The following is a 17149-nucleotide window of genomic DNA, read 5'->3' as shown; positions in this document are numbered from 1 at the left end:
AGCAGCAAAGAGAAAGAAGTGAAAAGAGGAAAGAGGAATAGGAGGTAGACGAATGCAGGAGGAGGGTGCATGGGGGGCAGTTGCCCCAGTAAAAATCGATCCACCCCACTCTTTTCATACTTTTACCCCAGAAGCGGTAAGCGGGGACAAGGGAAGAGACCTGCAGGGTTCGCAGCAACGTCGGGACGCCTTGTTCGACGTCTGGTGTACGTACATTTGTGCAAGTAAAAACTTACACAGACACGGCCACTGAGGGAGCATATAGTGGACGGGATTTCGTATAGGCGCGGATAAGACGAAAGTACGGGGGTTGAATATAGGGGACGAGAGGTAGAGGTTTGGTTTGTGGCAATGCCACCCCTACCGTAATGGCGCTTCTGTCGTTCGTTGCAACGATGAAAAATTACCCAGAAGCACTAGTGAGTGGTTTTTTCTCACCGGCCCAACGTCGTCTAGCGTGGAGTCCGCGTGCCTGACAGACAGCTGCACCCGAGCCCTGATATATCGACCGGCCGGACCTCCTAACCAACCTCCCCGCGAACTCTTTTTCTTCCTCTATTTTTTCTCTTCTCTCTATTATACACCTGCACCTATTTGGACTCCAACACGGGGGTGGTGAGCATGCCTCAGGCAACAGCCACCCTATTACACCACCGTCAACACACACATATACACATAGACACGTATTTTTCTTTTCTACCCAAAAAAATACTAACGCTCCAACAACTTGGCAGTGCAAAAAAAAAAATTAACAAAAATTAAAACAAAAATATATATATATATAAAATAATAATGGAAAATACGCAATAATAATAACAATAGTAATCACGATAATAATAATAATAATAATAATAATGGTTTAAGAATATATAGTTAAATGAGAGTATGATATTACTGGCAAGTATACCAGGAATGGAAGGGTGTTATTATTCCGTTGTTCAGTTTGCCTCTCAATATTCAAGGGATTATAAAAAAAAAAAAACTTTTTATATCCATATTTTTCAGAATTTTTTAATTAAGCAACGAAGCTGAGAACAATAATAGAGAATACTATAGAAAACCAGTAGAGATTTTTTTTTGATAAGTTTGTATTATACAAATCATTGAATTTTCGTAACCCCCGTGAAAATATTTTTAATTAGATCATAATAAACTTCGCTATATTGTAATCAAAGATATCTCCATTATTATTATTCTTATTATTTTTCTATTTTTAATACTAGTAATAGTTTATTTGTTATTATTCTTATATAATTATTGTTATCTTTTAAATATATATAATCACTGTTAAAGATCACTGTCTAATCTTCATAAAATGATAGAATTTTTAGTTTATAAAACTAGTTTCAATTTTCATTTAATAGTATTTAATAATAAATTAGAATTTACAACCTCTTTGGCATGTATTTATGGAATTAAGGATAAATATTATGAAGATAATGTACAAAGTATAATATAAAGAATTTGCAGAATGTGAATTTTTAGCGTTAGCATAATAGATATAGAATGATGAAGAATATCAATGTGTTGGAATTAATTTAAAATGAAAATAAAAGCATTACAATCAATTGTATTTGGATAAAGTATAAGTAAATATATCTTGAAAAGTATTCACAGGTCATATAATTTACAGTTTCAATAATTATATTTTATTATTTAACTAAGACATAAGAGTCTCTTTTCCAGACAATATTATCATTGTAGTTAATATAAATGAATTTTCAAATTCAATTTTCTATTGCATGTGTGTCATGTGTATAATGCATTTGCTCGAAATGGAGCTTGCGCATAAAAACAAGACATTAACAATACCTTTACCCTATAAACTTAATTTTGTAAATTGTATATACGAACGTTTCTTAACAGCAAACTTTAGATTGAATAAATCTGGTCCATTTATCATATAATTTATCGTTTATCGTTTACTAAATTTGCTGTTTTTATATTTTACATATAAATAATTACAATAATTATTCAATTTATTATTATTATTCTTTTTTTTTTTTTTCTATTAAGATCACTGTGGTAACTTCACTTTTTATACGTTATTTCGTTTTAATCATTGTACTTAATGGTAAGTTGATTGATTTTTCTCGTTAAAAGTGTGCTTTATAAACACTTAATATATCACATGCTCTTTTTACATGTCAAAAAAAAAAAAAAATGCATTAGTAATAAATCTTATTTATTATTATTTTGAAGTACCCCAATCCCGTATCTTCAAATGTCAGCTTCAAAGGTGCTATATATACATAGGAAATAATTATTTTAAACTATAAAACTCGATGAAAAAAACAGCAAAATATTGACGAATACAATCTATCAATATTACATTGACTAAAATAAATGGCTATTTTTTGTTGTACTAAAGAACAACATTTTTTTTCGTTTAAAATAACGTTTAAAGAAATGCACTTTTTGAATCAGTGAAATTGAATAGATTACTTTATATATTAAATTAATATTAAATTTTTTCTCTCTGATTTAATAATCATTCTCGAAAGAAATTCTATACACAAAATTTAAAGATTAAAGTCATTTAATCAATGATACCAAATAAAAAATTAAAAAATTAAAAAAAAAAATATATATTTATAACAAAGAAGAACACCAAAGAATATAATACGGGCTTATGGCAAGTCGAACTTCACCTTGAGATAAATATGAAAATATATACATATATGCATGTATATATAGTTTCTATAAGAATATTTGTAAATAATATTTTCCTCACTCAATTTTTTGACTAAATAAAAATTCTGATTGCATTGATATAATTAGTTTGTATCAAATATAATGATACACAACTTTTAAAACTCGATTATTAAATTTATTTTTATAATTCTATCCTATGAAAAGTTTTTTACGTAGAGGCATCTTCATGATTACCACCGTCTTGATCAAGTCGAGAAGAGCCGCATACACGACATTTACAACAAACAATGCATGGAGCGGCTAATAACAATAGCGGAGACGCTACAAGAAGTAGAAGGCCGAATCCCGCAAATATACCAATAACTTGAGTTCGATGCCAAATCACAGAGGCTCGTGAATGTCCTAATTTATTTTTACATGGTCCTTTATCATAATGTCTCAATAAAAAATCATCCTACAATTTATATACTTATTGAGTCAATGCATTAATTACTTCATATTTATTTCATATGATTGATCATCATATATATTCTTACTAAACTGTTCTAAAAGTCTTTGCAATATTTAAACTATATTTTTTATTTTATTGAATAATATAATGAATCGAAGAAATTAATAATTATCTATTAAAATTCAATTGTTTACGTTTAAATACAACATAGAATATCAACGTATCTAGATTATAATATGCAAAAGACTTTTTCAATAGTTTAATGTAGATAAAGAATTATCATAAATATGTACTTACGTCCAGTGATGCTAAGCAATACCAACAAAAAACATGTTTACATCTTTTACACATCATCTGTGCGCATCCCTCATCTTTTTCAATTGGGACGGAACACATTGGACAACATTTAATGTGATCATTGTCAAATGGAATACCAAGTGGAAGATTTGGGCATGGTCCATTGTGCCAAGATTCTCTGCATATTGAACAAAAATCTGTAGAACAATTAGGGCAGTGTACAGGACCTGGAGATATTCCACCACTGCCACTATTATTTACAGAACAAATAGTTTCACACCCAGCACGTGGACACCATGCGCGATCTTTATCCATTGATACATCTGAAAATGTAAAACATATATATTCATCAGAATAAAATTTTTCAAGAAATAAATTATCAATTCGTTTCATTTTCTAGCAAATATTATTATTATGAGCGTATACTTGGAAAAGTGAAAAAAAAAATTATAAATTTTAAAGAAAATCATAATGTTACAGGGTCAAGAAGACCTTGAAATGTCATAATGACGTGAACTATTCAAGGACACTTCAATAACTTCAAAACCTTTTAGAGATATTTATGAATCTTTAAGGTTTATTATAAAAACAAGAGAGAATTACAATATTTAATAATATGATGTATTTTTAACAAATTATTCAATAATTTGAGTAACAATGAATTTTTCTTTCGAAATGACAAATACAAACCTCTATTGAGACGGAATTTATGATGTTTTTCCATCAACTCTGGAGAAACAAGTGTAGAAATCTCCTTTAAAGTAAGAATAGAATCACAATCACACTGTGCATCGGGACAACTAATTTCATAAGCTCCCTCTTCAATTTCAAATTCAACATAATCTTTCATACACTGAAAAAAAAAAAACAAGATAATAGTATGACAAAAAAATAGGTAATTCATTATACGATTAAATATAAAAAAAAAGTATTGCAGTAAATGTTTAATAAACAATTAGATGACGAGCTGCAATCGACTTACATCTTTACAATAAAAACATCCACAACCTTCAATCCTGAATATCTTAGATAGTGAAACATCAACAAGGCAAAGCTTACAGAAAAACTGATTGGCTGTTTGCTGAGAAGTTGCAGCAGGGACAAAGTTGCCAGCAGCAAGACTATATCGTGAGCTTGATGCCAGGGAAAGTAAACTAGAACATCTGGAGCAAACACGGCTCTTGTTGATAGGTCTGTTTTCCAAGTAAAGAGTACTAAGTCCTACAGCAGTTTCGCATTTTCTTAAATTAGTTCCTGGAGCTAGATTAGCCCAACTGTTACCCTTGGCTTCTAAACTTGCACTACTTTCAGGGCGACCTAAAAGAGGAGTATCAACACCCTTTCCAGGAAGTGTTCTCTCAGTTACAGACAAATTATTAACACTAGATTCTTTTTTAACCAATGGTGGTAGTTTAATAGAAGTCAGTTTATTGTTTTTGTCCATTTTCTTATGAATTGTACCATTTTTAACAGCTGGATTAACAGACGTGACTGAACTTGTGGCAGTACCCATATCCATGAGAGGAGCTCGTCGTACGACGAGCGAATGTAGGCTAGGCATCCCCTGATGAGCGTTTTTATTTATTTTACTCGTTGTTTTTCAAATTTTATTGTTATTATTATTGTTGCTGTTTTTATTTTCAATTTTGTTCACACACTAATAAATGAAGCATTTTGACATTCTAAATAAGTATCACAAGCTTTTACAGCTTTTTGTAAACTAAATGACACTGATGCTAAAAATTTGGTACAACGATAAGAACATAGCAGCTGCTTTTTACACACGACACTCGCGGTTTCTCTTAGAGATAACAACAGTATGCTGAGATGTGATTAAAATTGCTAGATCTTTCTATGTAGCATTCACTGATTCTTATTAATGTTATTTTTATGCTTTCAGCATGAACCTTGACTATCAAAATTATAATTATTTATATTATTCGATGTTTTCACAGTCTTTAGTATAATCCATTAAAACTCAAATGATGTGAGTCGATAAAAAAGTGATGATAATTGTTTAGAATTTAATGCCAAAAGTGACGAAGCTACGTTTCTAGTGAGAAAAGGTTTACTAACTTTCTGCGACAGTCGCGCACACACTGGTAGAATTGAATGAAATTCGCTTTTCTCCATTACTCTAACTATTGCTTGACATAGTTGATTTGGTGCACTCATAACTGCAACAACAGTAGCAGTTACTGGTAAGTCACTATTACTTTCACTGTCAACTTGCCCACAAAACTAACTCGTCATACTGGGCCCTAATGGCAGTTGAATTATTTATCAATACCAATCTTCATTGCCGTATCAATTCATCATTCTCACTAAATATTTCACTTTAATCATTATAACCTACTCCACAATTATAAATCCATTATTATTAACTGATTAAAAATGGTGTTATAACATTGAAATACTTTATTTTTACATTTGACTTTTGTTTAGACTTGGTATTACGTTTGTATGACTCATTTTCTTCGCATTATACTTATATACAAAGAAACAAAGTTACTGCTGTTACATTAGTGGGAGGAGAACACCATGCGTTTTGTAGTGACCTTTGCAGCAAATTTCAAGACTCACCCACAATCACAGTTACTCCATTCACAGCTTATAAAAATCCCGTTGTCGCGAAAAAATTCAACTCCAATCACTGCATTGGCTGATTATACCACTCTGAAGTTGTATGATATTCAACATCAGTGCTGACATCTTCAAATTACTAGGATTTTTCTTTAATCTAATTTTTTTCTTTTTTATAATTATACTTAATAATTTATTGTAGGCTTAAAATAATGATTTTATTTATGTATTCTTGATAGTAATTAAATACGACATAAAACTGTTTATTAATAATGTTAGTTGTAAGTATTTACTAGGGATTTTTTCTGTCATATAAAAGGATTCTATTTTTTTTTCTTCTTCAATTTTTAACTATACATTTTACAAAGAATGAAAGTATGTCTTTATACTATTAAATAATTGAATAAATAAGATATTAAAAAATTATAATTTTTTTATATTACAAAACAAGTTTTTTTTAAAATCTTATCTGAAATTAAAAAAATAAATAATTTGATGTATGGCGAAAGTAGAAATTTTTTCACATGATTTTTAAAAGGACAATCTTTCAGCATCAATATTTTATCATTCATAATAATAACGAAACATACACTCATCTATTTACATATGTGTCAAGTATTAAAACCTATTTAGAACACAGTTCATGTATGTAGATCGTTTATAATATCATTAGCGTCTAAGTTATTGATGACAATAAACTTAAAAAAATATTGTATTTCATCCTATAAATGTAACATATCAATTATAAAAACAATGTATTCGAGATAATTAAATTAATTATTTATTAATATTACAAAAAAATGCTTCCGGGTCGGCTGTAACTTCCAACCCTGGAATGTGTATCAACAGCTCTGACCGCAAAGTAATAAGTATTTCCTTCTGTAAACTTCAAGAGAGATCATCATTAATCCTTTTGTTTACTACTGTTCATGTATAATAATTATTTTAGAATATATTTACTTGAGTTAATGTGCAAGCCATTGGCAGTGCTAAAGCTCGAACATCACCTACTTTTCTCCACAATGTTGAGCGAGGTACCATTCCTGTAACTTCTTGATAGGCATATAATTGATAACTAGCTATCTCTGCATATTTATCAGATAAAGCCATATTCCAAGATAAAACAATTCCTAGAGAATAAATAAATTATTTATTAATTATATTTGATGATAATACTCAAATAATAATACTTTCGATTTACTATGTATTTATATGTACTCTCTAAAAATAAAACAATGGAAATAATGAAATAGGCTGCTGAATCAGTGAATATAATAAAACTGATTCAATCAGTGGTTCAATTTACACTGCAAAATCAATAAATATTCACTGATTTTGCAGTCTATTTCATTATTTTCACTGTTTCCTTTTTAGAGAGTATATGATTTGTTGTTAATATGTATATTTACCATTTGGAGCTTTAGATATCTTCAACGAAGGAGCAGGAGGTGGCAGCTTTAAACTAGGTATCATGGGATATTTTTGTGGTGCTGGAAGAGCTGCAGGATGCTGAAATTTATTTATAGTCGATTGTCATTATTTTTAAATCTTACCATTAACGTAATAATTATTTTCTATAAATATAACTAAACAATTACCTTGAGCTTTTGTGCGGCTGTTACATTTGACGCTGGAACAACACGTACCTGTGTTGTTCCATTTGATATTGTTTGACCCGAAACAACACCTAGAATATTATTAAAAAAAAATTATTAGATATTAATATTATTGATCATAATTCAATTTTTTTTTTCTTAATAAAAACAACTCAAACCTGAATAAGTAATTCCAGAAAATGGTGGTCTTGGGGCTGTGCTTACTACTGGTCGAATCTAAAAGTTTAAAAAGAAAAAAAAATTATTCATTGTAATTTATTTCACTACAAATCCAAGTGTTCAGAAACAAAACAGTTGAAGTGTTTACAATGTTAAACGTCATAAATAAACTATAGCGATATATTGTAAAATTCAATGATGTAAAATTTATAATTATTAAACACTTTAAGCGTTTTATTACTAAACACTGTAATTTTTCCGAAATTTGCAGTATTCAAATCATGATTATACAAATAAAGTAAATTTACTTGATTCGTATTAGCTATAAATAATTGAGGCTGTCCAGTTCCTCCTTTCATTACTAAGGTTAATCGAGGAGATGCAGACATATTGTTCTAAAAAATAAAAAATAAACTGATGTGAACTGATTCCAATCATCATTTAAATATCTTGCAGCTATTAAATATTTAATAACTTACTACTAAAGCCGTTGGAGTAGGTTTATCCGTGGGTTGAATAACTTTGATGGCAGATTGTGAGAGAGTTACATTAGCAGGAGCTGGTTGGACTATCCTTGGATAGCGTGGTGTAGCGTTTGACACTGTTGGATGATCTTTTGCTTGTACCGAGATAGTAGACAACGGCGGTGGATCTGTAGGAACTATAATTTATTTGACTTAGAGAAAGTCATACATACATACATATACACACACACTCCTATAAACCAAATCAAAAACATCAAATGTAATAAATGTTCCATTTTAAACAAAACTTACCTTTATTTTTCTCTTCTTCTTCTGTAAGGTCAATGAGATTTGCACTATTGTTATTGGTAGTACTAGTATTAATATTACTATTAACACCACTATTGTTGATAGAAGTGCTAATATTACTGTTACTATTACTAGTATTATCACTGCTACTACTGTTGTTATCGTTACTATGAACATTGAGTACTTTTGTTTGATGATTTGGGTTATTTCGGTGAATTGAAACTCCATGAACATTCAACGTAAGTGCTTGCTGGAATAATTTTTCCAAATCATTATAAAATTCATGTATAAATGATAATCACTACTTTTTATAAAATTTCATTTTCGGTTATAAAACTTACATTTGGTAGTTGTTGATTAACTACTGAAGGTGCTATGGTAGTGAGTACGGGTTGGCGAGGATCGACAGCTTTCGTAATAACCAATCCTCGAGACGATAATGACCCAGCTGATAGAGACGAATTTACTGTAACTGAAGCAGGAACTGTTGAAATAGATGTGACTGGAGTTGATACTGGAATTTCCGGTCTTCTTGGTGATCGAACTTTAATTCCTTTTCTTGTTGCTAATTCATCATTTGGTTTAACAAGTGTATTTACTCCATTTGGTAATGAATTAGATTTCATGTTATTTAATTGTCTTAAATTTTGGATTCCATTTTCCTATAACATAAGTTTTATGAATATTTGTAAACAAAAAAAATGATAAAATATATGTAAATAATGTCATAAGATTTAATAAATTATTTACCGTAACAAAGCTCACTTGAAGTCCTACTGATCTATTTATTTTAATAGGTGTAGCCGTTTTTTCATTTGAACGACGATCGGCAGCAAAACGAGTTAATACCATTTCAAAGTCTTTTATTTGTTTCGCCAATTGTTGACATTTGAGTCTTGTTGCTTCTTGATTTCTTTCAGATATTCTAGCTTGTTCTCGCAATCTTCCTATTTCATCACGCATTGTTATTGTTTCAATTACTTTTTGAATTAAGATCTCTTCAAGTTGCTGAAAATAAAATAATTACATACATTAAGCTATTTGTTATTGTTATTCGTAATAATAATATATATAAAGCATAAAAATTGAAATTTTTTACCTCTTGAGTTAGTTTTGCTAATTTTTGTTTAGCGTCTCTTAAAAAGAATTTCCGTACATGTTCTAAAGTTTGTTTGTTTTCACTTGCTACAGCTTCAATGGTATCGGCATATTTGGCCCCAACATTATTTTTCGGTTTTTTAGATGTCCCATCGAAACCTTCCTCATTTTCAAAAAGATTTCTTTTCAATGTCGGTGAAGATAATGATTGTGAATGAGAATTTCGGCTTTTATAAGATATCTTACTTGTTCTTTCGTCACTATCTGAATCACTATCGTTATTAAGTTTTCTAATCATTTCTTGAGCTTTTTGAGCAGTTTCACGTTTCTGACGAACATTTTCTTTCTCTGAAACAATGTAAATTATTTAATGTTAATAATGATACAACTTCTACAATATCCTTTAAATTAAAATTTATAATAATATGTTTAAAGAATGATTAACAATAATACAAACAATCACCTTGTATTTGAAGGTGTATCGGAAATTGATTGATCATATTAGGTGAAATAGTTTTTCTTCTTTTTCTCCGTCGTTTACCTTTAATAGATTCCCCATGCGATTTATCAATTTCACCTTCTTTTTCCACGTGTTCGTCATTCTTATCATTTTCATCTTCTACAGAAGTTTTTAAGGAAAAAGTGGTATTTTCCATGTCTATACTGCATGAATCATTATTAAGAAAATTATTTTTAAGACTATTTTCATCAGATATGCTTTTTCCTTCTGATTCCATTATTTTTTCAAGTTCAGAAACTCCATCTGGTCCTTGACAAATTTTTACTGTTACATTTTCTTGCATGGTCAGAGGTTTTGGTGAATTTTCTGCAAATTCCTGACATAAAACTTTATTATGCATCCTAACTTCATCACCATCAGATTCACTTAAACGCCGTTTATTATTTGTTTTTTCAATCGAATCTAATTTTGGGCTTGGAATCTCTTGTTTTATTGGAATATTATCGATAATGTTACTGTCAGATGTTTTTTTAACAACACTGTCTTCTTTTTGTTTTTCATCGTCTTTGTTTTTACTTTTTTGGTTATCATCTTCCAAACTAGTGGTAGAAGTTGGTACGGGCGGATCATTTTCAATTTCAGTGTTTTGAGGTAATTTCATTCGATCATCATCATTCAAAATACTTGTATCTTCTTTAATATTTGATTCATTAGAGTCATTACTCACATCATCAGCAACTTTTTGGACAGGCGTAAGATGTTCTTCTAATTTTTCTGAATCATTTTCTTGAAGATTTAAACTGTCATTACTTGTAATACTAATTGGTATTTTAGATGTATTTTCATCCGAGTCATTAGGATTTTGTAAAACATTTTCAGTATTATTATCTGTAATAGTCTTAATTGGATCCTGAACTTTGGATTCACATGAATTTTCAATAATCGTTTTTGGCTCTTGATTTGAAGAATCAGATTCGGTATTAACATCAGATAATTTGAAATTAATTTCGGTAAAATTAATGTTATTAGAATTTGATTCACTTTTCTCATTTTTTGTTTCATTTGAATTTTCGCCAGTTTTTGATGTACACCAATCAGCTGAAATATTTTCTTTAATTACTAATTAATATTACTAATTTTCAACTAATCCGAAAATGTGTACTTCATATTGGCAATTCATTAAAATTATCATTTTACATATTATAACTCTGATTTTTTGTATGCTTCTGTTTCTCAAAATTTCGGTGATTACTATAATCTATATGATAATGAGTAAATTTGAATAAATTATTAGACTAAACCAAATCATTTTTCACATTTCATTTGTCTTCAAACTATTGATTAGTAGGGGAAGGTGGGGTAAAGTAGAACACCAAGAAAAAATTTAAATCAACAGATTAAACATTATATTAACAAATGTTGATAATTTTTAATGCATTGATAAATTGAAACACTGACAACGAAAAGTCCAATAGTCGTTTTTAAACTTATTTTAAAAAATTAGTACATTTTTCCGTGTGTTTCACTTTGCCTCGCATTCTACTTTACCCTCCCTTTCCCTACTTTTGATTCTAATTATACTCAACTGCTCTATTTATTTATATTTTAATGAAAAAGTTGCAACAATATGAACTATACTGTAAATCGAAGTAAGTATAGTAAACACATGAACGTTTTCAATGTTCAATACCATAAGTAATCTACAGATTTCACTCCCTGAAGTATGTATGAAACGATTATATAACTCTTAAAATGTGTTGCTGATATTCAACACTGAACTTGTTCACTTCACTTCACGTGTTCACCATACACACTGACAGACGAATTGAATAAAAATTACACTGCAAATTGAAATTTGTTAAAGATGGGCTTTACTTCGGTTTCCCCCTAAAAAATCCCAAGGAGTCGGAAAATAACTAATTTATCAGCCAATTTGCAATTATATTCATTGATTTTAGCATCAACATAAAGTTTATTTCATGTAGAATACCGCTGGTAAACATTTTATTTTGTTAATTTATATTTTAATAAAATTTAATTAGAAAGGAAATTGTCATCGAATTATTGCTAGATTTTTCATGCTTCATGGCCGTCAAGAGAAAATAATGAATTATTTTTTTTTTACAAATTTTTCGCTGGAAAAAGTTATCTGCCGACATCCTTGCCACCTTCTATATTATAAATAAAATCATTTTACATTAAAAAACGCAGTAATTAGGATGTATTTCGTCATATCATTTTTCAGGTGCTTTCTGCTACAGCTAATAAGGCAAAAATTTTGAGTAAAGCCTAGCCTTAAAATAACACACTAAATGTGTTTAATGCTAATTGTTACACACAAACTATAGAGCCTTGTAATTATTTTATACACACTTCAAAGTGTGTTAAAATCTATAGTTTGTTTACGGAACCTTATATCGTAATATAACCTCGTCAGAGAAAAGAAATAATATAGAAGAACCACCGCATGGGGATCTGTTGGACGAATTCTTGGGGATACATAACGCATTTTAGCATTAGTTTTGTATCCTCAGCCATATAACAGCAGGTAAAAATTACCGTCCAACAGCTCTCATTAGGATGGTTCTTCTATATATTATCTCTTTTCTCTGCATTCGTCCCGTTTTGAACGGGACGGTCTCTTTTTGACATTTTCCTACACGGAGCGGAAATTTTAAGGAGAAGTAACGTTTCTATAAAAAATTATTATGCATCGATAAAATTTTTCCTAATTTGTTTTTGAAAAATTTCATTATTCGTCCCTTGTATAGTACAGGACATAAATGCTGTTCGATTTTTTAAAGGTTATACATGCGATTTCCCTACACCGTCCTATAGAAAATCATATAGCATTTGTGTCCGGTACTGTACTCTGTGACGAGTGTGAGAATTCCAATAATTTTCTCTCCGTATATATATAAGAATATGTAGTTATATACGTATATCTGTTCACACTTTTTTTTTCATTTTGGCACATACTATCACATTAGATTAACTCTGTAAATTAATAAAATTAATTTTTTATGATGGTAAAATTTGTTTTTTTACTTCATTCAAATTCGTCGTTTGCAGGATAAATTTTATTCTGTCAATGTAGTATATCACGGTTACCCTAAATTGTGAGGTAATCTAACATCAATCTTTCTCACTGAGTAGTGTATTCGGAGCTTTAACCTCGGATCTAGTATCAATAAGAAATTAGCGCGCACAAAGTGCACGTCGTGGATGCACAATGCAAATTACTAATTTTTTAAATTTCCCGCACAAATAAAATAACCAATAAGGAAAAAGTCATTCATTTTTTCGATATATTTCGATTATTAGCTAACTTCATATGTCCATGTACCGAATTCAGAATTAGTGATGGAAAATTATCAAGATTATTAATTAATATTAAGTAATTCTGGATTCAAATAAAGCTACACTTAGTTGCGTTATATTGTTTGTCTAGCATATCAAATGGTAACCCTAAGAATAATATCACTCACCTTGAGGTTCAGTCTTTACTGATTTAAGTTGATCATTCATAGGGCAGGAAATGGCAGTATTATTATCATCTCCATCAATTTCATCATCAGATAGCCTCAAACGCAAGCTATCATCAGATAAAGCATCTTCCTCATCTGCATCATCCTCAACACCATATAAAAGCTCATCTTCTAACTTTTTTGCTATCTCATCATTTTCACTTGTAGTACAGGACAATGAAGAGCAAATAGTTTTCGATTCTGATATATGCATCATGGGAGTTGTTATTGGTTCCATCATTTCTCACTCAAGTTTTAAATGTTATAATTTTCTGTATTAACATAGAAACGAATAAATGTTATTAGAAGACTTGGATATAAGGTCAACAAACAAATAGATAGATAGATAATTAGGACTAAAAAAATAAGTATGCAATCATCTTTTTTATTTTTTTTTGTAATTTTAACTATTTGTCTATCTATTTGTCCTTTCCTAATGGATATATTTAATATTAAAGAAATTCCGCGTCTTTATTAACAGAATTAATTGTAATAAATTCCAAGTTGATATTTGTTTCGTTGAATTTTTTATTTTTATTAAAAAAAATTATTGTTAAATTCGGCATCAAAATTATGAGTGTCTTGATCAAATATTGGGCAAGCGAATGTATCTGAATTGGCCAAGACTAGAAAGAAATAATTTTTAAAAATAGAATCGTCCAAAACTGTAGGTAATCCTGAGCTTCTTTTTTTTAGTACGAAAACAGGTGCTATTGCAAAATGAGAGTGAGTTTTTAGGCGAATGATTTCCGAAATATTGATTTTTTTATTTTTCGCGCCCTTACGGATGTCATTTGTGCCGTTCCTGAGTTCGGAACAGCTGAAAGTAAAAACCTCTGTACAGATGGTTGTGTAGCGTCCTACCAAACGGCGCAAGTATTCTATTAAGTATATCTATGTATGATACACGTATATGTATATGTGTACACATATATTTATATACACGCTTGTGCATATATGAAAAGTACACAAACACATAGCAGTATTAAATACCATGATGATTGATAATTTAGAGTAATCAAACATAAGAAACAATCGTTACCTTTAAATTCTCCATTGATATTTAAAGCCAAGTAATCACTTGATATCAAATGGTTTAACTAAACGTTGTCTCAACCAATGTTAGCACGGCACATTTATCGACAGCATTGCACGTTGAACGTAGAACACTGAACCTAGGCCCCGGGGTACTGCTACGAAGTTTACCGAACAATCACGAAGTAAAAAACATGGCGACAGAATGTGCTCTAAAAGGATCCATTTCGATCGTAGCTGTTATATTTATTTTTGCTTTGATATTCGAGTATTTAATCATTTGATTGCCAGCAACATTTATAATATCCCTATTTCAATAAATGATTGTTATTTAATTGTTAAATGAATAAATGATCTTGGCAATTGAGGCACGAATACGTGGGATCTCTTGCTGCCCTCATTTGTTTTATTTTGATCAGCAATACATTCAATATTTGATATAACGCCATGATAAATTTTTTTTTAGTTATTTTTATATCATTGTTGAATTTTGAAAAAAATGCTTTAATCATTATAAAATATAAGTTAATCATCATAAAAAACTTTTTTTTTTGTTTTTTAGATTGAAAATTAATAATTTTTATTGATAAAAACAATAAAAAAAAGAAAATTATTGTTAAATGATTATAAATTTGTATTGTTGCATTAGTTGTTAATTTAGTACAGCAGAGTAAGTTAGGAGGCGCTTACGCTGATCGATTAATTGATGGTTCGTTCATAAATATTTAGGAATGTAATTATTTCTGCATTACTGTAAATTTATTTATTCTAAATACTAATAATGCAAAAATATTGTGAACTTGGATGAGTTTGATTAAATATGAATATTTTCTCTGAGACTGCAAGCAGTGAATGCCCTTAGTAACTAATCGATTCTGCGCATTCAGGAAATGCGTGTGTATTACGTAATATTAAATTTTTTATCGTCACTATGGCAATTTGGAGGAAAAATATAAAAATAATATTGGTTCAATCGAAATAATTAATAAGGCAATCAAGATTCTTTTTTTTTGACGATTAGAAATTAATACTGTCGAAAAACCACGTGATCAGGAAGCTTGAACCAGGCCCACACAAAGCTAAAACGTAGTTAGTTTGAGGAGATCGATAAACTTTTAGGAATTACGTCAATTAAAAAAATAAAATGAAGTACCGTATTATAACATTGAACCAATTGTTACGAATTACTTTGATTAATTAGTATTATATTATTTTTGATTAAATCAAAACCGGTCCAGTAACTTTAAAGTTATATGAACCAGAATACGAATATTACAAACTACCATATGTAGAATATAACAGTAGTATTTGATTGAGTTTCCTCAGATATCTGTAAAAATGCTAAAATAAATTTCTTACAATAGACATTCAGATGGTAGGCGTAGAATTATAAGAATTTTATGCTTGAGCACGAATAATAAAACTATATTTTTTATCAATATCAATAATATTGATAACCATCTGCAGAATTTAGCAACAATGGACTTTCAACAATTTAGAGATGTTGAGACAGGTTTTTGTCTAAATTACAAATATTTAATAAGACGATGACGTTATACATGTATAACTTCGTATTTGAATTCATTCCTAACCTTCAATATAAAGACGGGTTTTGTTATAGAAATATTGTTATTAAAGGTTGAGGATCAATTAAATTCAGATAATCCTAATAAGTATTCTAACTGAAGATTCTATTGAAAGTATAAGTTAAATCTTAATTTCGGCGATTTAATTATAAACAATGGATATTTTGTCGAAGTGCAAGACAAAATACAACTTCAATGGTTAAGCCGTATGACCTTTCAAATAATGAAACTGACGACGGCTCATCATCCTTATTCTATGTATTATAATTGATCTGTATATGTATACAAAACACTTACCTGTTACGATAAAGTAGTAGAGTGAAGATATTTAATGCACATGCTTTAGAAACGATTAAAATGAAGAAAAATTGAAGCCACACTGCAAAGCTTCTGTTAACTTTTACGCTCGTATACCGAACGGCTACCACTCAGCAATCCAAAACAAGCTAATACAATGTTGCCACGTCTACCAGTGTTGCAGACCCGTTACGTGAATAGCTTTTTTTAATTTTACTAAGGAAATTGGTGGTAAAATATTCTCACAATATTATTTAATTTGTTGCTGGAGTCCTTAGAAGTTCATTGTTATTGTTATTGTTAACAAAATTATTTTTTTTTTATATTAGAAAAATCATTATGATCGTTATTGGTAAGCGTCTAGCACACGATCTTCTATGCACATGCGCAGTAAAAATTTACCAATACTCAATTTTATACCATTCTTCAGTCATTGGTTGCTAATTTGGAAAAATTTTTCAAAATAATCTTTCACTATTTATTGCAATTTTTTATCGTATTTTATTGAACTCGATTTTAATGAAATATTATTAATTATAATTTCATAAAAAATTCCGTGATCTATTTAATTATATCCTTGCATTTATCATTATTGATTGAGCAAGTAAACGC

At 29.6% G+C, this 17149-nt stretch overlaps 2 protein-coding genes across 6 annotated transcripts; both read right to left on the bottom strand.

Moving 5' to 3' along the window:
- Positions 1 to 2151: 2151 nt before the first annotated feature.
- LOC118064466 (probable E3 ubiquitin-protein ligase RNF144A) lies at positions 2152 to 5232 on the bottom strand. Its single transcript, XM_035079086.1, has 4 exons — positions 4386 to 5232; positions 4094 to 4256; positions 3404 to 3726; positions 2152 to 3109 (listed from the first exon to the last, which is right to left on the bottom strand). Exons 1-4 carry the CDS (start codon positions 4962 to 4964, stop codon positions 2864 to 2866), a joined length of 1311 nt encoding a protein of 436 aa, XP_034934977.1. The 5' UTR covers positions 4965 to 5232; the 3' UTR covers positions 2152 to 2863.
- A 1512-nt stretch (positions 5233 to 6744) lies between these two features.
- Positions 6745 to 16712, bottom strand: LOC118064462 (activating transcription factor 7-interacting protein 1-like). Of its 5 annotated transcripts, XM_035079075.1 has the most exons (15): positions 16538 to 16712; positions 13581 to 13891; positions 10096 to 11190; positions 9879 to 9980; positions 9634 to 9791; positions 9285 to 9542; positions 8876 to 9196; positions 8538 to 8784; positions 8241 to 8422; positions 8070 to 8156; positions 7761 to 7818; positions 7585 to 7673; positions 7396 to 7495; positions 6947 to 7116; positions 6745 to 6872 (listed from the first exon to the last, which is right to left on the bottom strand). In XM_035079075.1, exons 2-15 carry the CDS (start codon positions 13858 to 13860, stop codon positions 6777 to 6779), a joined length of 3243 nt encoding a protein of 1080 aa, XP_034934966.1. In that variant the 5' UTR covers positions 13861 to 13891; positions 16538 to 16712; the 3' UTR covers positions 6745 to 6776. The 5 variants fall into 5 exon arrangements, with proteins under 5 accessions (XP_034934966.1, XP_034934965.1, XP_034934963.1 ...); XM_035079074.1 differs by having other exon boundaries at positions 8241 to 8413; positions 9634 to 9980; XM_035079072.1 differs by having other exon boundaries at positions 9634 to 9980; positions 16538 to 16711.
- Between the last annotated feature and the right edge of the window lie 437 nt (positions 16713 to 17149).

Source organism: Chelonus insularis, unplaced genomic scaffold (genome assembly GCF_013357705.1).
Source record: "Chelonus insularis isolate UGA/USDA-ARS -01 unplaced genomic scaffold, ASM1335770v1 contig_208_pilon, whole genome shotgun sequence".
NCBI classification, from domain to species: domain Eukaryota; kingdom Metazoa; phylum Arthropoda; class Insecta; order Hymenoptera; family Braconidae; genus Chelonus; species Chelonus insularis.
Note: the sequence above shows the minus strand (reverse complement) of the source record. Positions and strands in the feature narration are given on the sequence as shown.

Excerpts from the sequence above, each read along its gene's own strand:
- LOC118064462 (XM_035079072.1), bottom strand. The coding sequence starts at position 13,860 with ATGATGGAACCAATAACAACTCCCATGATGCATATATCAGAATCGAAA. Across the intron at positions 8,423-8,537 it reads AGAAGAAGAGAAAAATAAAG|TTCCTACAGATCCACCGCCG; the intron begins GTAAGTTTTGTT and ends AATAAATTATAG. Across the intron at positions 6,873-6,946 it reads TGGCTTGCACATTAACTCAA|TTTACAGAAGGAAATACTTA; the intron begins GTAAATATATTC and ends TCTCTCTTGAAG.
- LOC118064466 (XM_035079086.1), bottom strand. The coding sequence starts at position 4,964 with ATGCCTAGCCTACATTCGCTCGTCGTACGACGAGCTCCTCTCATGGAT. Across the intron at positions 4,257-4,385 it reads GATGTTTTTATTGTAAAGAT|TGTATGAAAGATTATGTTGA; the intron begins GTAAGTCGATTG and ends TTTTTTTTTCAG. Across the intron at positions 3,727-4,093 it reads TAAATTCCGTCTCAATAGAG|ATGTATCAATGGATAAAGAT; the intron begins GTTTGTATTTGT and ends TTACATTTTCAG.